Here is a 25,250-nt window from a genome sequence, read left to right as displayed (position 1 = left end):
TAACAAAATGTGCCTGGGAAGGTTTGACAGAAGTGAACAGTCACTGGTGACTGTGGTCCCTGTTTGTTCCTGCTCAGTAGCTTGTCAAGGCCCTGGTACTGCTTTGTGCCTCTAGGAAAAGAATGCTGAAGAACCCATGTGGTTGTGACGGATTGCTTATTTTTGCCACTTTGGCTGGAACTCATATCTTTTGCCAATTTTTTTTTTTAATGACTCAGAATTACAGTTACCAACTTCTTGAAGACCTGCTCATTTAGTAGAGGCCTATCTGCAATTCCTCAATCATATGATACACTATTGTTTCTTCTGGCTTAGTTGTCTAAGTTTGAGCAGTTAATATGAGCATGGTGAAATTTATTCCTAATCAGTAATATTCTTTACTTTTTCCTCCAGTTTTTAAAAGTTTCAAAAATTGATAATGTACATCTTTATGGGGCACAGTGGGATGTTTCAGTGCATTCTATATTGCACTGAATATTCAGGTTATTCAACATTTCAGACTTTTACTATTTCTTTGTGATGAAAACATTTAAAATTGTCTAGGTATTTTGAATTATACAGTATTGTTGACTATAATCACCCTTCTGTGTAATAGAATACTAAACCTATTTTTCCTTTAGCTGAATGTTTAGATCTGTTTCTACCAAGCTGCTATCTGCATGTGTGTTCACATGGAAGTGTGTATGTATGTATACATGTGTGTATTTATAATTATTTGCCTAATGTTATGGGTGGGGATTTTTAGTTTTTAAATCTATGTTCTCAAGTTTCCTAGAGTGGCTTTTAATTCTAAAGCAGATATATTTTTACAAAGCTCAGATCGATTCATCAGAGGGACAATTTGAGAGAAGTGTTAGGACATGTGAGAAGTCACTTTCAAAGCTAATCCCATCAACACAGATTCTCTGAATGAGAGTCTAACCAAAAGAGACATTTTTAGTGATCATTAGTGGTATGTTCTCAAATGGTGCTGGGAAAACTGGCCCATACCAAAGATTGAAACTAGCCTCATCTCTTTTTTTTTTTTTTTGGGTTTTTCTTCGGTACTGGGAACTAGCCTCATCTCTTACTAAATAAAAGCAGATCAAAGAGCTACATATTAGAACAGAAACACTTAATTTTCTGGACAACAAACTATGTAAAACTCTTGAAGATGTAGGTGTAGGCAAACTTTCTGAACAAAACCCTGGTTGCACAAGAAATAATACAAAGAATCAACAAATGGGATCACATCAAATGAAAAGCTGCTGCAGGGTGAAAGAAACCAACAGAGTGAAGAGAAAAACTATAGCTGGGAAAAATTTTTGCCAGCTACTCCTGAGACAAAGGACTAATATTAGAATCTGCAAAAATTAAAAAATATTAGACCCCAAATTGAAAGACCCAATTAAAAAATGGGCATGTGAAATGAGTAGATACTGTTCAGATGAAGAGATATAAATAGCCAATAAATACATGCAAAAATGTTCAGCATTGCTGGTCACTCAAGAAATGCAAATTTAAACAACACTGAGATTCTGTGTCACTCCAGAAAGAAAATTGTCATCAAGAAATCAACCAATAACAAATGCTGGTAAGGCTGTGGGAAAAAAGGAACCTTTTTTCACTGTTGGTGGAAGTGTAAATTGATACAACCACTATGAAACTCAGGATGGAGATTCCTTAAAAACACTAAAAATAGAAATTCCATTTGACCCAGCTATCATCCTTCTAGGTATCTTCCCAAAAAAGTTAAAGCTGTCATACCATGGTGATGTATAAATACACATGTTTATAGCAGCACAATTCATAATAGCTAAATCTTGTAAATGGTCTATATGTACAACAACAGATGATTGGATAAAGAAAATGTGGTATTATATACAGTGGAGTACTACTTTGCTCTAAAGAAGGATAAACTTGAGTCATTCGTAGGAAAATGGATATACCTTCAGACATAATGTTAAATGAAGTAAATCACACACACAACCTTAAATATTGCGTGTTTCTTTTGTATGAAAAACTTCGTATATAAAAAAAGTATGAAGTAAAAGACAATAATAGGAAAAAAGAGAAAAAAAAAGTTATAATCCAGCATGGACAATGTATCTAAAATTGCAGCTTGACTTAGTACAATTGTCTTGTGTGTTTTATATATTTTTGGGCCTATTAATCTGGCATTTAATCTGTATATATAATTAACTTTACAAGGTCTTATAAGATAAGTAAATGACTTTGGTGCTGGTAGCATCAGAGGGAGTAGAGGGAAGGGGGAAAAAGAATTGAAAAGTGCTTCGTACATGTGGCAGTTCCCTACAATGAATGAGGTCATTTTGTACTGCAAGCGTGTACTAATAAAAGATAAAAAATATTTATGGCTCTCCTCTTCTTGGACATAGTAAGGGATTATACTTTTCTGTCTTTTTGAATTTGGGCATATGTATGTGATTTGCTTCAGGGATGAAGAAAAGAGCAAATTTGCTTTATTTCACTTCCAGGCAGAAGCACATGAGAGCTGGTATAGAATTGTCTGCTTTCTTGCATTGTTATGGCAACTGAGAGAATGTGTGAGATGGAGAGCCTAGAAGCCTGGGACACTGAGATGCATATGGTAGACAGATGCTTTGAGTCACTGAGAGGCATAGGGAGGTTTGGTTTTTTTTTTGAGAAAGAAATTAACTTTAGTTTCACTAACTCACTGAGATTTTGGTAGTTTGTTCCTGTAGCATAACTTAACCTATTCTGACCAAGAAATCATCCCCTAATCACCTTCCCCTCTTCCTTATGTCCCTGTTTTATTCATGGTGGTTTCTTGAGTGGCAATGTTACTTGCATTTCACATGTAATATAGTATCTCATTAGGTCTTCACAAGAATTGGATGAGGTAGTGAGATAGTTAATGCCTAAGTGATGGTATAATTTGTTCAGTCACTAACCTAGCTGGTAGCAGAGCTGGGATTTGAGCTCTGGTAACTGATTCTAAAATATGTTCTTCTCTTATTATACTGTGCAACCGCTTATTTAGTTTAGTAACATTAATTGCCAAATTATTCAAATAATTATAATCTCTTCCTTCTTCTGTACAGGCTATTTTCCTCTTTGCTTTTCCCTGGAAAAATGTAGCAGTTGGTTACTGTGATTATATTTATCTATTCACTTACCACGCAACCCATCCATTTGCCATTTTGTTTTCTAGACATCATAGGTAAATACTATTAATTCTATGTTGTAGTTTTAAGTTTCTGTTTTTTTCAGAAATCAAGTTTTTCTCTAAACAGATCTATTTTAAAATTATTTTTGCTCTAATCCATAGTAGGTCATAATGCTTTTAGGAAAGATGGACTAGAATTGCATTTCATAGAAGCAGTATATTTTGTCTACTAAACCTTATGTTTCTGGATCTGAGAATTATTTAAGAGTAAAGAAAAAATTCTGAGCTTCATACCGTTGAGTTTAGTCTTAGGAGAGGACCAGCATATGTTAGCCTTTTGGAAGTTTTTTGTTGAGTGTGATAATTAGGAATTTAGTAAACTGTTTGCAATGAATATTTGTTTCTTAGGTGAGATGACACAAAACTCTCATGTTTTGAGGGGCTACAGAAGTTATGTGGAGATTAAGAGTTCATGCTTTTTGTTGAGGATGTGCTGACTTCTATTTTGGGCTTTCTTTCAAGTGATGAGTCATATCTTTTGATTATCTTATTTTTGCTGCCCATCTTTGTAAGGGATTGGTTTTATGGATTGAGCTCACAGTCATCTTTAAGAAACTTGCACCATTTTGCTGCATGTTGTTTTTGTATTGATTTTGGCTAGTATGAGAATGAAGAAATAGAATGACAGCTGAAAATGTGAAGAAAGAGCATAATATGTTATCACTCTCACTATGGAATTTCTTTTGTAAAACTAACCAGAAAGAGACTGAAACCACTTTTTGTGGAAAGCATTTCCCTATGAAACAGATAATGAATAGTTCAGAAGAGTGAGCCCGAAGTCTTAGGATACTTATTTGTGATATTTTTGTTGTGGTGATTCATATTATCCTTCCTCCCAGAAGTAATCATAATGATTTTATGATACTATGTACAAAGCTGAAGAATAGTTTCCATTTAGAAGAAAAAAGATTTGAGAGTCTCAGATTTTATAGCAGAATATATTGGGTTGCATTGGTATCTTAAATTTCATCACAACTGTTTAATACCCTTTGTTCAGGTTGTTAGGGAATTACAATTACTATTTTTGAATTGGAATGAAAATGAGGTCACTTCAGCCTAGAGAAGTGATGACCTCCCAACGTCAGATGGCTAGTTGGTAGCGGAATTAGCAGAAGTGTATCATTTGGCAAATTCAAATGACTTTTTCAGTTGCTCTGACCTTTGTTTGAAGCAAGTCATCTGGCCACATAGAAAAGTTCCTCTTTTTTTCCCACCTGTGTCCAGAGAACAGTGTGCTTGGACAGCCTTTACTGATCTGAATGCTTGTTGGAAAAGACAGGCCTATTATTCCAATTTCTGAAAAGATATAGTCAGGGAGCACTTTCTGCAATAGCAGTCCCAACTGGGTATATCTCTTTAAAGTTGTTTCAATGCCAAAACAGCTCTTGGTATTCCTATATTTTCCCTTTGCTACTTCTGTTATTTAGCTTTTGCCCTTTTGTTCTGAGAACTCTTCACTATTTCCTCCTTTGATATTTTGATTAGAAATGTTGCATCAGATTTTTGTCTTATTTAGGTCAGTTTCTATCATTGTTCTCAGGTTATTTCCAATATTATAGAATATTTAAACATGAGCACTATCTGTAGGAATAAAGGAAAGATTTTGCTTCTGTGCTTTGAAGAGTGTTTGGCATAGAGCAAGTAACTATAAACATTTGTCAACTGAGTCAGCAGAGGGCACTCTTTGTCTTTGATGTTCTGAAACAAAACTTTAAAAAGACTAGGATTAACATTAATGTCCTTCCTGCTATTAAAGAGCAGGCAAACTTTGACACTGTTCCTATGATGCAGTCACCAAAAGTATCTATTCTATGCTGCGGAAAAGCACAGGTAGCCTCTTGTCCATCTAATTACCTTGGTTGTCCCTTACAGTGAAGTTGGGGTTGTTAGCAGCTTCAGGAGCCAAGCTGTAGTAGAAATGTTGACCATTGTGTGGGTCATCTTGGTCCACAGCACTCACTGTCTGGATCAGCTGCAGGAAGGATTTGAAATCAGGTGAGCTTGAGTCAAAAAAATTTTAGGGCGCAGTGAAATCCCAAGCCTTTAAATCCAACAACAGGTTGTTTTTCCTAGTAAATATGGCATGATGCTTACCTGGAAAGTCTCCATGATATCACACAATTCCAAATAAATTTTGGTTTATTGTTGGACCTATGTTAATGGGCATAGGATAAATGTTACCTAAATACCTCATGTTAGACATCAGTATAACTACAGTCCCAAACCATAGCTAGTCATTTTTAGGCACTATAAATATAAAACCTTGAGTAAGGGATTCTGGGGTGTCACAAGTTATGCTTATCCTACATTCTCCTCCTCTCTCCCAATTTACTTAAAACTACTGGGTGAATATTTCAGGGTTAAATCACTATCTTTAAAAATCCCTGGCTTAAGAATGATCACCACCTAAGAGAGAAATAAGCAGACACATCAGCATTGGCTGTGGTAGTTAATGGAAAGCAGAGGTGAGGGGCTGGAACATGGTGCAGTTACATTTTGTTGACAGGAGGGGAGCTAGAAAAGGTGTGTAGAGTACAAGACCCCTAGGGTACAAATGGACTAGAGTTAGAAGCAAAGCTTGGTGGTGGAAAGAGCAAGAAGTGAGATGCCTTTTTCTTTAGCTCTTTGGTCTTTCCACAGTGTAAGTTTCTGTGAAAACTGTACAGACTGTGAGGAAAAGCTATTAAAGCACTGTGAAACAGATAATTGGAGTATCAGTGGGTGGGTTGGGAGGATATAGAGAGGTTTTGATCAAGCAGTTTCCTCATGTGTTTACTGCTCTACCAACTGATAGCATAGATGACTCCCACTCTGCTTCAACTTATACAATTGCTACTTCTGTTGTTAAAAGGCTGGTCTTGCTTCTATGGGGATAGAAATGGGAATATCAGAGGTTGTTATGAGGGTTCAGGTGGGCTGTGAATTAAGGATGCAAAGCTTCCCTCACAATATATTGGAAATTAGGGGAGCTTTCAGCAAGGGACCTCTTACACTGGGTTGATTTCACAGTGAAGACCCTGTCCCAGCCTTTAGTAAAGGACTTGACCCAGCCTTCAGTGGTTTCTTTAGGGACCGTCTTCCTTAGGGCTGTCTCTGTTGTGGATGGCAACCTGACCCGTGGTCACTTTGTCCTTCTAGAGCAATCTGTGTCCAGTGACTAAATGATGTGGTGTACAGCGGCCTGGCCATTTCATCTGAATTTGTGAAATCTCTTGTTCTATAACCCTCTGTGGGCTTTTAGTGGGTCTCTGTCACAGCTGAGCTTCTTTTGCTCAGTTTCCCTTCCTTTCCTGTACCAGAGCCTCATACCAGAACTGTGTCTCAGAGAATGCTTGCTAGAGAACCTGATGTTGAATCTGAAAGGAGAGGAAATGGAGTTGGCCTTAAATTCAGGAAAGTAGTACAGATACACTCACCCACAGTGTAGCCTTGTGTCAGTCCTGCTGACAAGCAGGGGTTGCACTCTCCTTTATCCTGATCTAGGGACAAAATCTGTACTTTTTATCTTGTTTGCCAGATGTTATTTAAAGAGGTAACATGTTCCTTGAGAAATGTTATAAATAGATGATTATGTAGATAGAACAGTCATTTTAGAACATCTAACCTGAGAACTGTGCATGTTTCGGTGCCTCAAGCATGAGGTTGGGTAAGAAACTAGAGAGTGGTGAGTGAACACTGCTGCATGGAAACACCATGGCCTGTTCTCCATTCTCCTGGCAGGTCAGATTTCTTCCTTAGCCTCAGCTGTCATTCTGTGTCCTGCTCAGCCACTTCCATTCTGCCCTCTGCCATCACCCAGTATGCATCTCACTTCTCCATGGGCTTCATTCATGGATGCTTGCTGAGGCTAAGGGGAAAGCACGTATGGAGGCTTGGGAGATGTGAAACTGATGACAGTGTTTGGCAGTAAAGGCAAGGACACCCATTTGTTCTTAAACCAGATGTACTTCCTTGAACTGTATCCTTTTGAAAAATCTTCAAAACATTGCCCAGGGCCCAAATCCAAGGTTGGGATTTTCAGTATTCTGGGATAAAGCTGACAAATGTGACAGATAGCTGCCTCAGGATTTGAGCCCAAAATCATAGGAAATCTGCACTTCAAAGCACTGCATAATAGACCAGTAGAAATGTTCCTAAAAATGGAGGGTATATTTGGTTCCAAAAACAGAGGAGATGGTATAGGTGCTTTCAGCCTATCACAGTACAACTTCTCTTCCAGAGCCCTGTAAGAAGGGAGCACTTAGGCCTGGGGGAAGAGAGGTCTTACTTTCCTGTGCTACTTCTTATAGATCAAATTAACCTCTTTTCTCATTATATAAAATGTACTTTTCATGTGATGTTTTTATAAGAAAGTTTATACTATAATACATATAATTATTATATGTAACAAACATTAAAACAGAGGCCCAAATACCCACACTCAAAACTGTTCTACCATAACTGTGCTATTTTTGCATTTTTCCTCAATCAGTATTCACATGTAGACGTAATTTTACAAAATTACGAGTATGTATATGTAGTTTTTATAATTTTCTTATAATAATAACATGGATCATTTCTTGTGGTATAAAGTTTTCATTGTAACTTTTATTAGCAGCATAGTATTTTAGGCCTTCCTAGAATAGAAATTTAATAGATATGGAAGCAGAATTATCCTCATTTTGGAACAAAAATATTTTTTAGGAGGGCTGTAGACCATTGTACCAAATTTCATGAATCACTGAATGAGAGCAGTTTAGATTGGAATCACTGCAGGACATTTTGTTTCCACAGAGGGATTGGAATCAGTTTTTGCTTTGACTGAGTAGAATGGTAACAATGTATTGGGTAAATCTTTAGGGAACTTAGGGACATAATATAAGAGTTGACCGCAGAGTCTCTTTGTGTAGCAAGATGCTGGGTGGTAGTGTTCCGGGTGAGTGAGAGAAATGAAAACAAAGCTACATTATAGTTAAAATGAAATTACCAAAGCAGGATTCCTTGCCTTACAAATGTACTCTTACCAAATCCCCAACCTTCATATTAAAATGATTCCAACCCATTTTCCAAAGCAGAACCCGTAGGACAATAGGATGTACATTAGGACTCTTTGAAGTCTGTTGGGTCAAAGGTAGAAGAGGAAACTATCTTACAAAATCAGGAAAAGAGAGGGGTGCAGAAGGGCCATTTATAGAGTGGGAAAGACCCAACATATATATTAATACACAGCCAGTACAAATAAAATTCTGTATGTTTCTCACTTATATCACTGGAAATTGATAAACCAAATATTCACATAGATTGAAAAGTATGCCTTATAGAACTAGAGTTATCTTACATAAGTAGAACTTTATGCTTCCTCAGATTACTTTCTACTCAAAACTCACCTAACATGAATAGCACTAAGAAAATGAGAGTTTAAACTGAGTGCAAAGACAGAGTACATAATTCTATGTAATGAATCATTCCAAGAATAGGGTACACAGGTCCTGAGCAATGTTCTCCCTGCCAGAAGTTAAAAAAGAGAGTTGGGAAGATACTGAAAATAGAATTTTCCTACTGCGTAATTTTTCAGGTATTGATGCTCAAGAAAGCAGATGACTGTCTATTCTGGAGTTGTATGATGCCTCCCTTCTGGACCCACAGCATATATTTTATAGTTGAAAGTAATATGATTTGCTTTCAAGGTGGGCAGATACCTTAACAGGCTACCCTGTGAATCAAGCCACCATCAAAGCCCTGTTTAGATCATAACATGTAATAGAGGCTCCAAATAGTTGTCTAAACAAACTGTTGAAAACTGATGCACAAAAGTTGAGGGCTCTTTTGTAAACTTACTTTCTGAAGTGGAAATGTCTTTGAAAGCAAATTTGGTTATCTGTAACTTTTGCTTCCACCTGTTGGGAATTTACCAAGGTGCCCAACTCACGGGCTGCCTTACCTGCCCAGCTTTGGCATTCTCACAAACAAAAGCTTCATAGAATCTGGGGAACTCTGGAGCATTGTCATTCACGTCTAAGACTTCAATTGTGACAGAAACACTTCCCACCTGGGAGGGGTTGTCTAAAGAGAACACAAGGAGAAGTAAAGGTGAGCATTCAGTATTGCAGAAATGTACCTCTTTTCTGAAAGTAGGTATTTATCTGATCAGGCTGTTTTTAAGGCAATAAAGTACATGGTATGTGTGCTTGTTAAAAGTATGGCCAGACACAGAAACTTGGATAGGAGGAGGTGTCTACTGGGGGTATGTTTTACATTAAAAGTACGAAGAGGGAAGCCAGTGTCACAAATGGAATCTTAAAAAGAGGTTTTGATACTCTTGCTTGGCTCATACTTTGGGTTCTGGAATTAAAGGCAGGTTAATTCTGTATTCTGGGCTTTAAAACAGCCCATTTCTAATAGAATGCATGCTGTGTGGCACTGCTTGGCTTTATTCCTCTTGAATAATCAGTTCTTTGAATTATATTTCAGAAGGGTTTCAAGTTATTCACTGGAATACAGATAATACTGCACATTCATTTCTGCTTAGGGGCTAAAAAGATATTGCAGGATCAGACCCACACCAAATGCGTATCTTTGGCTGGGGAAAGAGCCATAAGCATTCATGGGGAAACTTGTCTTTTTGGTCCGTGTCTTTTGCTTGGCCCTGCCACACAAGGACAATTTCAGAGTCCCAGTGGTGCTGTCCCTGTCTTTTTCTGTTTTTATCACTACCAAAAGGAGTCAAAACAAAAGTTATAACACACAGAAAAAATTTTTAATAATAACAATTTTACCAAATCTCAGAATGCATTGTTTGCTGGTTCAGTTTTTCTTTCCCAAAAACATCTCTGTTTTGTGTTTTTTTCTCAAAATACTTTCACTGCTTGGTTACCAGAAAGCATCAACATAGAATTATGCTTTCATTATAACTGGTGCTTGTTTATAAAAGGAGTAAAGTTCCAGAAAAAATATGAGGATAAATATGGTCTATAATCTTATCAATAGAAGTATCATTATATGTATAACATTCTATATATGTCCTCAAATCTGGAACTACTTACACACACACTCACGCACACAAATTGAAATAAAACAAAATAAAATTTGGACTCACAATAATTCTAGGGCAAAATTATTCTGTTCTTGAGTATATTTTGAGAACAGGCATGACAGTCTCAATTTGCTATAGGTTTACCATAATTTAGTCAACTCTTTTAATTATTAGTCACTTAGATAATTCTCATTTCTCCTATTTAAAAATAATACTGCAGTCTATATTTTATCAGAAAAAATTTTTGGTAACATCTGTATTTCATTAAGATAGTTGCTAGCAGAATACCTGGTAAAAAGAGTATGATTACTGTTTTGAAGATTTCATATTGCTAAATTGCATTCTCTAATAGCTGTGCCTATTTATAGAGTCAGTAGGTTAGGAACTGCTATCTTCATGAGCCTTTACCATCCCTAGGTATTATGGAAAGAAATTGAACATAGTAACATACAGTCTAGCTTTTATTCTTTGGCAGTGCAGGGGGTTAAAGCCAGGGCTTTGTGCATTTTCAAGGGCTCTGCCTCTGAGTTATATCCTATGCCCATTTGTTAAATTTTACACATATCTCTTTATGTATTTTTTATTAATTTTCTATTCCATTTGTAGACATGTTACATTAAGAAATCTGCTGTTGTAATTTAGATCTGAAATGTATCCCCAGGGACTCATGCTCTGATGTGGGTGCTGGTGGAAGAGGTGGATCACTGGGTATGTGACCTAAAAGGGTGCATTCTTCTAACTCTTCCCTTCTTTTGTTGTCTGCTTCCTAGGTGCCATGAATTACGCAGTTTTCCTCAACCATGCCCTTCTACTTTAATAGAATTCTCTGGACCATGAGCCAAATTAAACCTCTTCTCCTTAAAATTGTAGGTGTCAGGTACTGTGCTCCAGTAACAGCAAAGTTGGCTAATACAGAGAATTGTTGCCAGGTGTGGGGTCATTGTTGTGACTTCCACTATAAAATTTCTGCTTTGAAACCAGCTGAACATGGACTGAATCCCCAAACCATGACTCCAATTAAACCTCTCTTCTTTTAAGTTATGGATGTTGTCCAAGTAATGGGAAGCAAGCTAATACTAATAAACTATCTTTTATTGTAAGATGTTTCAAATTCTTATCAGCATTTGTGTGTGTGATAAGTAATATATTATTGATGCTTCATTTCATAAAAAATTTTTACTATTTGTACATTTGCAGTCATAAAAATTGAGAGCCTCTTAGATTTCTTAGGAATCTTTCTTTTTCCTCATAGCTTCTTGAGGTAAGATTGCTATCTTTTCTGCCTTGCTGTTTTTGTTTTTACTTCTATCTTAGTATATTATCTGTACAGTACACATTCAAAAAGTATTTTAATTGAATGATTTACTTATTTGCATAAACTTTAAATAGATTTTCTTCTCTTAATATGTTTTTGTTAGAAGGTCTAGAAACTTCCACTTTCTCCACATCTACTTTGCCACTGTATAGAGGCCAGTTTATTGTTTTACTTACTCATTTCCATAGCAAGCACAGTGATATTATGCCGAGAAAATTCTTCCCGGTCTAGGGGTCTTGCAGTCATTAGGGCACCTGTTGTTATGTCAACATAGAAAAATCTTCCAGGGTCACTGCTTCTGTCAATGGAGTATCTGCAATGACATTATACATAATTTGGAGAAACATACACCAACATACTATGTGAGAGAACTGCATGCATTTATGTGTCATAGTGACTGGCTTTGAAGTATGAAAACCTGGAAAACTGTGGTTTTATCATACTCAAAAACAAAACTCAAACCAAAAAAACACTACTTCAATTTTCTCATTGAAAAAATGGAAATAAACAGGGTGCCAAGAATCTTAGGGCAGCTTTAAACTATTGAAGGATCAATTTATATTATTTAAATCTTAAAATTGCCCTAATAATTTTGGACACCCTGAATATCAACTTTACAATTGTTCAGAATTCAAGTGCATCGGATAAAAGGAAGAGTTACCATTAACTCTTGTAATTAGTCTCACATGTTGGGAGGGAAACTCTTGCACCAAGCCCTTTGTGAGCATGCTAATAATTCACCTCCTGAAAAATATAACAATGGTATTTACTAGCTGAGGAGTCCTTATCTACAGAATGCTTTTAGCAAGACAGACTTGGTCTATCTGGGTTGTTTATTGTCACTACACATGAAGTTTACGCATTTGTGGGGCTACAGCCTCCTGGAAAATGTCAAATTAGCTGTGTAATGAGTAGAATATAATAAACAGATGTTCCATAACAAAAATAGCTTTTTCTGCTAAGATGTGATTTTCCTACTTTCACATACAGTCTGGACCAATATGCATCTTTAAGCAAGAAAAGGTTATTTACTCTTACCTATGCCTGAGAGTTTTGGACATCTGCAAAGGAAGAATGCTTGACTCTTTTGCTATTATCTGTATCTTTTATGTCATTAGTGAAGTTGTTACTGAGTTAGATCTATAATTCCTGTTGAATCTGATTTGGCATTCTGATACTTTTGTGTTTTCTTATTTGTATCATCCCACCTGGTCCCCATCTTGAAAGATTAAATAAATAAGGAGGAAGGCTCATGTGAGATGATATCTCATTGTGGTTTTAAGTTTTATTTCCTTCTGATAAGTCATGAATATTGCATTTTTTGAATATTCATGTATCTATAGGGCGCTTGTATTTCTTGTTTTGAAAAATATCTTTTCAAGTACTTTGCTCTTTTTTAATAAGATTATTTAAACTGCAAAATACATCATAAAAGTAACATAGTACTGTCAAAAAACAGAATAAAACCCCCAGAAATACCAACCAGTGGAATAGGACAGAGTGCCTAGAAGTAAAACTACACTCTATGGTCAGTTAATTGATTTTTGAGAAAGGTAACAAGAATAATGGGGAAAGGACAGTCTCTCTTCAATAAACAATATTGGAACAACTGGCTATCTACATGCAGGATGAAATGGTACCTTCACCTGACCCCTTACACAAGAACCAACTCAAATGAATTAAAGATTTGTGTAGATATAAGATCTGTGTGGCACTGCTCCAGGCAATATTTTCCTGGATATGACCCTAAAAGCACAGAGGTAGGAAGAGTAAAAAGAGACAGGATTTATCAAGCTAAAATGCTTTGGGACAGCACAGTGAAGAGAAAACCCAAAGACTGCGAGAAAATACTGCACATCATACATTGAATAAGGAGCTAATATTCAAAATATGTAAGGAATTCTGGTTTTTTTTTGGCGGGGGTGGGTTTTCCAGTACTGGGAATCAAACTCATGATCTGGCGCTTGCCAGGCAGTTGCTATGCCGCTGAGCTAAATCCCCAGCCCCAGGAATTCTGTTTTTAAAAGGTCAGTAATTATAATAGCTGTTATTTATTGAATAACCAGCATTTTACCATATAATTGATATGTAACTTCTTGTAAATACTCATAATATGTCTGAGAAATTATTCTAATAATCAGATAAGGAAACTGAAGCTCAGAAAAATTAAGTCACTTTTAAAAAGTTACACAAATAATTTGTAGAAGTAAGATTTGGAACCATATGTAGTACATGGAACTATAACTATTGTGATCTTAAATTTTTTAAATAAAAGCCAGAGAATATATTGGGTTTAAAATTCTATTTAAAGCTGCTAGCATTTGAAACTTATTTGTTTTTTACGACAGGGTCTCATTATATACTTTTGGTTGGTCTTAAACTCATTATGTAGTCCAGGTTTGCCTTAAATTCCTAGTGATCCTTCTGCCTCAGTCTGCCCTGTGACAGGATTACAGGTATGTGCCACCAGACTTGGTTGCATTTGTAGTTTCTATCTAAAAAGTTATTGAGATGGAGAAATGGAAATTTTGTTGGTATTAATGTTCTTTTTTGAAAATTTTTATTTATTTGTAACATTTTAAAATTACTAACATGTTTGCAGTATATAATGTTTACATTCCTTGTTTGAAGTTGGTACATGCAGGTAACACATCTTAATCCCTTTTTAGATCCCTTTCCCTCCCCTTTCCTCTCCCTCTATCTCCTGATCTCCTTCCCATTGAGAACTAATACTTCCTTTTTTATATGTAATTTGTGTTTCTCTTTTTAATCTTTTTGAGACATGGTCTTGCTATACAGTTCAGGCTGGTCTTTTTGTTTGTTTGTTTGTTTTTTGTTTTTTCTCCGGTACCAGGAACCGAACTCACGACCTTGCGCTTGCCAGGCAGGCGCTTTGCCACTGAGCTAAATCCCCAGCCCCAATATTGTGTTTCTCATATAAGAGAAAATATGATATTTAAGCTTGTGTGTCTGATTTATTTCTCTTATTATGCTATCAAGGTGCATCCATTTTTCTACAAATGACTCAAGTTTATCTTTATGGCACTGAATTGTTTTTGAAACTGAAAGTTAATGGGTTGTAAAGTCCATATGGTAGGTGTTATAGTTTAGATGGCGACTGTACCCCAAAGCCCTTACGCACTCGTAGGCAAGGTTTTTGGAAGTTAATTGAATTACGGGGTAATATGGGGGCAAGCTGACTTGCTCTTAGGAAGTAGGGTCTGAGTCAGAAGAGGCAGATCTTTGGAGGTATGACCTGGAAGAGTATATCTCACTTCCTGGCTCCTTGCTTCTGTCTCTGTTTCCTGGCCATCATGACATGAACAGCTTTTTCTCTGCTGTGCACCTCTCATCTACTGCCTCTGTCTTGGAGCCGTCCAACCATGGATTGTAACTTTGAGTCAAAGTAAAACTCCCGTTTAAGTTGTGAGGGGTGTTGGGTATAGTATCTCAGTGATGAGAAAGTGACTATGACAGTAGGTTATGACCAGTATTAAAAGAAAATGAAATAGAATAGACTGTACACATGCCAGAAAATAATTTGCAACAAGAATATTCATGTGTAATTTTTGTTTCATATATAATTCTGGAGTATATATAAATATGTATATCAGTTGGTAAAATGTTTTATTTTGAATATATATGGAAGAAATTCAAGACAGCTATGTGGAAAATTGGGAATTTAAGAAGTAGCTGATGAGTGAGGGCTAGGAATTTTGAGTAAGTGCAGTTATGATTCCCTAGTAGGAAATTTAAAGAACCAAATTAACGCCTGTTTGTGCCTGTGATTTCATGAACATTTATCATATGCCAAGCACTGCTCACACAGAATTGGATTGTATGAGATTTTCTAAGAAAGCAGAACTTCTATAAGATAAGTCATGGTAGCAAATAATTGACTTTTTAGTAAAAAACCACATACCTACAAATACATTTAAAATGAACTAAAGCCTAATTTTTTATTTAGTTTTAAAGTTTACTAGCTGTTTTAAGAATTGAATTTTCTTTTAGGAAAAAAAATGCTAGTTGTCTCTTGACAGTCTTTATCTTTTAGTTCCTCACACATGAGTAAAGCCTAGCATTTGATACGTAGATCTATAACCCTTATGGCAGTTCTCCAAGCTGTGGGCATAATGCTGAGAGGAGAACAACCTATGAGGAATCAGCTTTCTACACTCCAACAGACAACACTATAGTAAATGTCACAGATGGCATGGGAGATGAAGTGATAGAAATAACTAAATGACAGGACCCCTGACAACACTGCCTAGTTGACACAGCAGGAGCTTGCCTCAGGAAGCCTTCCTCATCAAATAGAATTCCTCTCCACTTTCCCAAATCAGGCCTGCATTGAGGGAATAATGGCCTTCATTTCTGAATGGGGCGTTGGGCCAATTTCTAGGAGGCAGGAAAACAAATTAAAGGTATAGGTACAGATGGAAAATGAGGAACTTGGGAAACACTAGTGAATTTGTAGGTAATTTTCCTTTCTCTCTTTGTAATATTCTCACCTACTATGAGCAAAATAGGCATAACACACATGTGTAACTGCCTTAAGCAAACAGGAGCTGGTGTTCATTGGGTTCTCTGCCTGTTTGCTTGGGTGAGGACATTCTCTGAATTTGGATGAATGTGGAGGAGGGTGTTACAAGCAGGCTTTCTAAATCCACATATTCTAGGACAGGTCAGGAGAGCAGGCTGTTTCCACACCAGTGGAAGCCTATTTCAGGTGCCAGATTGTTCAATGTATTCTGTTTACCAGTATGTCCTTGAGTATTTATTAAAAATGCATGGGGTATAAGCACTGTATTTTTTAATGTACATTTTACTATATCTGGATACATTGTTCTGGGACTAATCAGTAAATGATGACCAGCTTATATGGCTGAAAAATCATCCACTTTCTAGAAAAAGAGGTTATAAAAATCCTAATAATCCTTTGAAAATGTTAAATGATCTTTAATTCATACCATTTTAATTCTAGGTAGTATGTTAATTTTTTGTGATTTTAATATAAATCTCCATTTTTTGGTAACAAAAATGCAGAAGAGTAATTAACCATGTAGCATGCAACATATACACATTATTTTAAAACTAATTTTTAAAATAAAAAACCAATGAGAGCTAGGATCTTCTTTATTGAGCTCCTTCTTTGCCAGCTGACAGTTTTCAGTCAGTCCATCATCTGAAGCAGCATTTTCTGTTAGCCAAGCAGGTTTTTTTCTTTTGTCTGCCTCACTCCCCTTTATCCAGTAGTGGATCTAGAACAACTTGTGTGTCTGTTTGATTTCTAGATATGTCTTGACATATACTCTAGGGATCTGTGTGTGTGTGTGTGTGTGTGTGCATGCATATGAGCCTGCATCTGTGTTGCCTGACTCATTCTCTTTTGCTTGTTTCTAATTCAGTAGTGTGAATGCTATCAGTAGTGCTTATTTAAATATAGGAGTCCAGAGTCAAAATCTGGAAAGCAGATGTGAGAATATCACCAGATATCCTGACTATTTTGGAAATAGGATCTGATTTTTTCAAGTTTGTGTTTATTTTGATTCTGCCATAAAGTTCTGTTCTTTAAAGTCTTCACGTGGTATTTTCTTTGATATGAGTAGATTAAAATAGATTAGGGTATAATTAATTATGATCATAAAATATATCTGTATTTCTTAAAATACAGATTTTCAATAGAATTCTGCTTTCATTTCAATATGATTTTCTGGGGGATAATATGGTTTCACTTCTCATTCAATTTAACATTTGAGAAACTTAAGGTTGAAGATCATTTTTATAAAGTTGTTATGACTCGTAATAGATTAGTTGTCTCCAGAAAATTAAAATAATTAAAACAGAGTCATTTTAATTCGTGAACATGTAAAACGTTTGCTGGTTGGCTAGAGGAAGCAGATTTGTGCCAGTGCTGTTACTCACTTGCAAAGCACATTTTTACTAAATGCAAAGCAGCACCAGGTAAGGGAAGTAGCCAGCTAACAGAAAAGGCATTTGATAAATTAGAGTGTGTTTAAAATGTGTTATCTGCACTAGTGCCCCAGATCCATTTTACTGTGTGGCTTTCAACAGTTAATGTGACAGATGGCCTCAAACAGCCTTGAATCCTGATCTTTTGTGTCAAGCTTCAGAGGCTTGGCAGTTGCTCTGGAAGGTTGAGGCGTCAACCTGTCTACCAGCTGTTTGTACTTTGGCGGCAGAAATGATGGGAAATGGCTATAGTTGAAAGACCAGTTCTCCTCTCTTGAGGGGAGAGCATATTGGTTGGTTTTTAATTTCAAATCATACTTTAGAGAGACAGATATGTGAGACTGCAATATAGAGCCCTTTCTGGCCAATCTGCATGGCATCAAAGCCACTGACATCAGGAATAGTCTCTTTTTGTCATATGTGGAAATATATAAGATGTATGTTAGGAAAGGGAAAAATGTCAAAGCTTCATAAATGTGAAAGAATGTGCAATGATTGCCTTTATATTTAACACTAACAGTTAATAGTTTTAAACATTTTGGCATTTGTGTGTCTAACTATGCCTTATTGGAGTTGGTTTTTCTCCACTAGGGATAATTTTATACCAACTTCTCGGGACATTTGGCAATGTCTGGGATATTTTATGTTGTTAAGAGAGTGCTATTGACATTTAGTGGGCAAAGGCCAGAGATACCATTATACAGTATTGAATGCGCAAGACAACCTTCCACAGTAACAGAGTTGTATAGCCCCAAATGTCAATAGGACCATGTTTGAGACCTAAGAAGTATGCATATATGTATGTTTATACCAAGTGAAAGTGAGTTACAGATATAAAGGCACTTCATTTCTAAATAATATGACAAGGCCATGATTATTTAAACAGAAAAAAAATTCAGAGGGCTTCCAAGGATGGGACATAAAAAGAAGCAAAGGAAAATGTGCTAGAAAATCACACAAAAGGGAAGGGAAAAAGAAAATTCCAGGATATAGGAAAGGGTGAAATCTGTGGAAAAACCTGATTGAGTTGTTGGTCACATCTGGATCCTTAGCAGAAATGATCTGTATAGTTGTTCCAATTGCCACATCCTCAGGCACCTCCACAAAATAAAAGTCAGGTTCAAATACAGGGGGCTCATCCACGTCCTCCACACTGATGTGTACTGTTGTCATGTCCTGAAATGGGCCCAGGTTTAGAAAACGCATCTCTAGATGAGGATTGGCTCCTTCCACCTTTAATGTGTAGCTTTTCTTACTTTCAAAACTCAGGGGCTGAAAAGTAATGACAGGAAAATTGATTAGCCACTAGCATATATGGACTTATCCATAAACTTTAATTTTGTGTGGTAAATTCCATCTCATAAAATATAATTTTTTTGTCATTCCCTTTTTTGACTTATCCTTTCCTTCAGAATTTTTTTTAGTAAGTTTATTTTTTAAAATTTTCTTTATTTTTTTAATTTTAGAGAGAGTAGTAAATGAGAAACAAAGAAATAGAACAGTAGCAGCATACCAGTATCACAAACATAAACAAATCAAAGCAAGAACATTCAAAGTGATACAGAGTCTCAAGACAAAACAATATGAATTAACAGTGGTTGTTACATTACATATCACTATCCTCAACTACATTGCTCAGATTACCAGATGTAAGAATGAAAGATTGCTCAAACCATTATAGGGAATAAGAAAATAATTCTTTGATAAAATAATAGAGATAATACAGAGTTTCACTAGACAAGATGGTAGGAGTTCACGTAATTCCATTGCATATCATTACCTTCAGATCAGTTGCTCAGACCACCAGACACAAGCATGCACAATCAGAACATTAAAAATTGTAATCAGTAACTGTTCATTTCAATACACCATCAGACATCAGCAATACAGTTATTGCAACTATTCATATATATATATGTATATTATTTTGAAGAGAGTAGTACACGAGAAACAAACAAATGAACAAATAGAACACTAGCAGCATACCAGTATCATGGACACAAACAAATCAAAGCAAAAACATTCAAAGTGATACAGGGTCTCAAGACAAATTAATATATATCAACAGTGGTTACTACATTGCATATTGCTATCCTCAACTACTTTGCTCAGATTATCAGATGTAAGAATGAAAGATTGCTCAAACCATTAAAGAGAATAAGAAAATAATTCTTCAGTAAAATCTTGGAGATAATACAGAGTTTCACTAGACAAGATGATAGGAGTTCACTACTGTAATTCCATTGCATATTGTTACCTTCCAATCAGTTGCTCAGACCACCAGACACAAGCATGCAAAGTTGATCAGAACATAAAAAATAGCATTAACTGTTCATTTCAGTACACCATCAGACATCAGCAATACAGTCATCGCAGCTATTCACATATATATTTATGTTCTGCCTTCCTTCTTTCTTTTTTCTTCTTTCCCTCATCCCAATTGTTCCTTCCTTTGAGCAATTTATTTCCCTTTCCTATCATCTATTGTACGTTTTGAGTTTTACCTAGTCTTTCAAGTTCCTCCACCAAGGAGACAATATGATGTTTACACATGTGGGTCTGATCAGTTTCACTTATGAGTATGGTCTCTAGTTGTATCCATTTACCTACAAAAGTCACGAGATTATCTTTTTAAATAGCTGAGTAATACTCCATTGTATAAAAATACCACATCTTTTTTATCCATTCCTCAGTGGATGGGCATCTGGGTTGTTTCCAAGATTTAGCTATAACAAATTGTGCTGCTATAAACATGGGTGCACATATATCGCTGTGGTATGATGTCTTTAATTCTTCTGGGAAAATACCCAGAAGGGTATAGCTGGGTTAAATGGGACTTTCAATCCTAGTTTTGTGAGGAATCTCCAAATTGATTTCCACAGTGGTTTCACCAATCTACAGTCCTACCAGGAGTGGAATAGGATTCCTTTCTCTCCACACCCTCTCCAGCATTTGTTATTGGTTGATTTCTTGATGATAGCCATTCTTTCTGGAGTGAGATGGAATCTCAGTGTTGTTTTAATTTGCATTTCTCGAATGACCAATGACATTGAACATTTTTTTATGTATTTATTTGCCATTAGTATCTCTTCATTAGAGAAGTGTGTATTCATCTCAGATGCCCATGTTTGGATTGGGTCTTTGAATTTGTGGGGGCCTGATTTTTAAAAATTCTTTATATGTCCTAGATAGAAGTCCTTAATGGTGCTGGAAAAACTTGCTTTCCACATGCCAAAGACTAAAACTAGACCCATGTCTTTCACCATGCACTAAATTAAAGTCAAAATGAATCAAAGATCTAAATATTAAAACAGATTATCTAGTATGTAATATTTTGAGTCTGGTTTCTTTCACTCAGCATGATGCATCTGAGATTCATCCATATTGTATGAATAAGTAGTTTATTCCTTTTTATTGTAGAGTAATATTCCATTGTATGGGTGTACAAAAGTTGACTTCTCCAAGCTCGACAAGAAGTATATTTGGGTTGCTTTCAATTTTTAACAATTATTAATAAAAGCATTCTAAACATTCTGTGTGAGTATAAGTTTTCATTTCACAGGTTAATTATTAGGAGTAGGATTTCAGGATTGTTTGATAAGTGTATAACTTGTACCTTTGAAACTAGTTTTCAAAGTGAGAGTATCTTTTGCATCATGACCAGAAATTTATGAGAGTTCTAGTTTCCCTATATCCTTGTTACTACTTTATCAGTTTTTGAAAAAACTAGTTGTCATACTGTGTATGAAATGGTTTCTTACTATGGTTTGGTTTATTATTCTCTAATGCTTAATGATATGTCTTTAAATGCTTGCTTGAAGAATTCTTTAAATTGAGTCCTTTATCACAAATTCAGTTTGCAACTCCTTTGTCCCAATTTGTGGATTGTCTTTTTGTTCTTTTGCTTTTTTATATACTGGGGATTGAATCTGGAGCCTTCCTGCTGAGCTACCTCCCCAGCCTTAGTCATTTTTTTATTACTCTATATCTGTGTTACATAATGTTTAAATTCCTTATATGGAGTTGGTAATGTACATTACACATCTTCATTCCTTTTTTCATCCCCTTCTGTCCCGTCACTTGATCTCTTGATCCCCTTGCCAGTTGAGAAAGACCTATCTCCTTACTTCCTATTATCTTTAATTTTGCTCTTTATTTATAATTTGGGTATAAGAGAAACAGTGCAACATTTAGGCTTGTGCATCTAATTTATTTCACTTAACATTATGATGTCTAGGTACACTCATTTTCCCAGCCCTTTAAAAAAAGTTGTTTTTTACATTTTGAGTCATGGTTTCACTAAGTTGTTAAATTGCATAGGCTAGGCTTGAAGTGATCCTCCTGCCTCAACCTCTCAGATTGCCGAGATTACAGGCATGCACCACCAGGGTTTGTCTTTTCATTCTCTTAACAGAATATTTTGAAGAGCAAAAGTTCTTAATTTTGAAGTCTTATCAATTTTAAAAAATTTTTTGTAGACTGGGATTCTAGTATGTTGAAGACATGTAAGGGTCACAAGGATTTTCTCCTGTTTTCTTGTAGAAATTTTATGTTTGTAATTTTTACATTTAGTTGTATGATTCATTTTGAGTTTATATTTTGGAGGTATAATTGAAGGTTTTTTTTATTTGGTACCCCATTGTTGTAGCACCATCTGTTGAAGAAACTTGAGTGAGTGTTTAATTGCTGTTAGTTTCTTTTTAAATGTTACTCATGATTTTTAAAAACTATTTAAGATTATTTTTTACTTTCACTTTTAAAATTGAAAGAAAATACTGTACTAGTGCTTCTAGCTTTAAATTGCCTAGACTTGATGCATGAGTTTAGCATTTTTTATCTTGAATAGTTTTTGTTCCTATTTTTCTAAACCTCAAATAATTGTTTATATCTGTATTTATAATGGTAAATCAAAGAATAATAACATGAGTTCAAAGTTTAAGAAATTTTCTGGAATTAGTGCACATAAAATGAAAAGGCATTATATCCTTGAAAGTGAAAGTATGAAAATGATAGCACAAAATAGTAATGCAGCTTTATTAGTTAAGTTAATGAAATACAAGAATTAAGTATTCACGCGTTGATTTCCCTAGTATTTTATTGTATTTCCATTATAGCTCTTCTTGTTTTGTACTATAGATACTTCTTTGTGTTTTGGTTCCTTCCCAGATGTAATGACAATGATTTAGATTTTTATTCCCAGTTCCTAGAAAGGCCTACAACTGAAAATGTAGCACCCTCTCCCAAACTGAATAACACAAAAATTTCTCACTGTGAATTAGCATGTACTATTTGAGTGATGATATATACAGACAGATTAAATATGGATTTTGTGTTACCATATTTCACTTATTCTAAGCTGCACATTTTAAAATATTTTGATGCTTTGGAAAGATGCTTTTGCAGTTGAAGACAACTCCCAATTGCTGTGGGCTCAACAGAAGATGATGGGATGTAGTTGTTAGTGCCTGTGTAAATCAGGCCTAGTCAGAGCCATTCATATTTTCCTTCTGTTGTGTTTTGCATGCTGTTGGTACTGCATATGTTGAACTTTATTGCGTTGAAGATTGTATATTGATTCAGCATTGAAACAAAAGTTACTTTGTAGACAGAATGCCATGGAAATTGGCACAGGGAGTAAATCTCATAATAGTGAGGCAAATATGTCTTTGTCTACCATAGCTGTTAAATAAACTACAAATAAGTAGGGATTGTATCATTTAAATTGGTAAGAACTTTTAAGTGGCACATAAAACAGTGATAAGAATTGTAATTTATGACTTCCTAGGTAAAATGGGGACAGATGGAAGACTTGTTGAAGAGTAGAAAATGGCACATCATGCTCCCACAGAATAAGGAACATTCTGAAAATTATATATTTTGAGCATTTCAGAGACTAAAAATCAATTGATTGATTACTTAAAAGTTAAAAGGACTCATGGTACTGGGTAGTAATCATTGTGGTTTTATGAAAACCCAGTTCTATCAATTCAGCTTAATTTCTCCTTTTGAAAAGAATATGGGCTTTTTAGACAAATAATAGGCCTAAAAGAAATAAATCAAAAGCAAAACTTTGTTTCAATTTTCTATGGCATTAATGACAAAGTGGGAAGATGGGTGTGGGTCAGCTGAGTGAGTGTTGATACAGAGGTATAGACTGAGCAGTGAAAAGCCTCTGCAGTATTTATTATATGTGACTTGACCATCTATCAACTTTTGACCTTTTTATTAATTTCATTTCTAGCTGCTCATAAGTTCAGAACAGATATCAAAATCACCTTAGAAAAATGATACATGTTTTGATTAAATATAGATACAGCTTTAGTAATAACAATGAGAGACAATGGTATGTCTTGAGGTTTAATCTTTTTCTCAGGTAAGAGAGCTGCAGAAAAGATACTTTGAAGTTCTTCGAATTGTAGTAATATATTTTAAAAAATGAATGTCTTATAATAAGATCTAAGTGGTATTGTAATAGTATAACATAAATTAATGTTATTATTTGGAATTGTTATAGGGTGTAAATAAAATTTAGGTAGCATCACAAAAGCCTTTTCTGATTGTTTCATTTTTAATAGAATTTTTTGCATTCAAGAAACAATAATTATTCAAAATTTTGAGTGTAGTTACTAGTCATGATTAACAATGTATTGGTGATTACTTAGATATGATATCTTGTAGGGATAGTTCTTAACCCCAAGTCATACAACAAATGGATTTTATAGTCACTTTTTATAATTCTAGCATTGTGATATCCTTAAAGAATGAGAATAAAGTAAGAAATAAGCATATTTTAATTCCATCCAGATTTATTAGATGATTCACAAGTCAATTTCAGCGTTTTGTACTTTTTGAGCTGGTCATAAAGATGTTTGGTAGGTGGAATTTTGAATACACCCGTTTCCTTCTCTGCATCTGATTGCACCTTAAATAAAGGCAGAACAAACATGTGCATGTAACTCTTCTTCCCTTCTAAAGCAGAGTTAATTCAGTTCTATAAAACAACACAAAGTAGTTACTACAAATACACCTTGTGCCACATTTTATTATTGCCTTGTTGCTTTTGTCAGTGTCATCAATGACCTCTGTATTCCTAAAGTCTCTGGTTAATTTTTTTTAAAATTTAAAATTTTTCTTTGGTTAATTTCTAATGTTCTTTCACCTTCAGCAGTATTTGTCACTGGTGATCACTCCCTTCTCTTTGAAATGCTTCCTTTGTGCCTGCATTACACCACAGTCCCTTGATTTCCCTCACTCTCCTGGTCTTTCTTCAGTCTCTTGGGTTTGTGTGCTCTTCTTTTGCCCTCTGCATGTTGGATACATTAGGTCTCATTTTTTTCTGTCCCTTTTCTATGTTTGGTCCTTGGGAATCTTATTTTATTTTATTTGCTTCAAGTACTGTTTATTTGTTTAGGACTCTTAAATTTATATTTCTAGCCCAAAACTCTTTGCCAGAATCCTGATTCCTGCAACTCAAATTACTACACATTTCTGTTTGAGTGTATAACGGGCACTGCAAATGTAGCATGTCTAGAACAGTATCCTGATGCTTGCAATCCATCTCCTGCTATCTGTTCTACTTGTAGATTTCTAATGGCAATGCCAGTCTTTTTGTTCAGGAGATTCTACTTATTCTTTCATATCCACATCCAATCTTTTAAGAAATCATACTGTCCTTACTTTCAAGATATGTACAGATTCTGGCTGCTTCTCACACCTCCATTCCCACCACCCTGGGCGAAGCCACCATCATCTCTTGCCTA

General features: G+C 35.4%; 1 protein-coding gene across 1 annotated transcript in view; it reads right to left on the bottom strand.

Moving 5' to 3' along the window:
- Nucleotides 1–25,250, bottom strand: part of Cdh20 (cadherin 20, type 2) — a 202,265-nt gene that overhangs the window by 6,537 nt on the left and 170,478 nt on the right. Inside the window, exons 7-10 of the mRNA XM_005373010.2 lie at nt 18,509–18,762; nt 11,694–11,830; nt 9,111–9,232; nt 5,045–5,162 (exon numbers count right to left, since the gene is read on the bottom strand). Of these exons, the coding sequence (XP_005373067.1) occupies nt 5,045–5,162; nt 9,111–9,232; nt 11,694–11,830; nt 18,509–18,762 (631 nt within the window). The remainder of the gene's footprint in view (nt 1–5,044; nt 5,163–9,110; nt 9,233–11,693; nt 11,831–18,508; nt 18,763–25,250) is intronic.

The sequence above is a fragment of the Chinchilla lanigera genome, unplaced genomic scaffold (assembly GCF_000276665.1).
Source record: "Chinchilla lanigera isolate Chin_1 unplaced genomic scaffold, ChiLan1.0 scaffold00001, whole genome shotgun sequence".
Taxonomy (NCBI): Eukaryota; Metazoa; Chordata; class Mammalia; order Rodentia; family Chinchillidae; genus Chinchilla; species Chinchilla lanigera.
The sequence above is the reverse complement of the archived record's forward strand: the minus strand, read 5'-3'. Positions and strand labels throughout refer to the sequence as shown.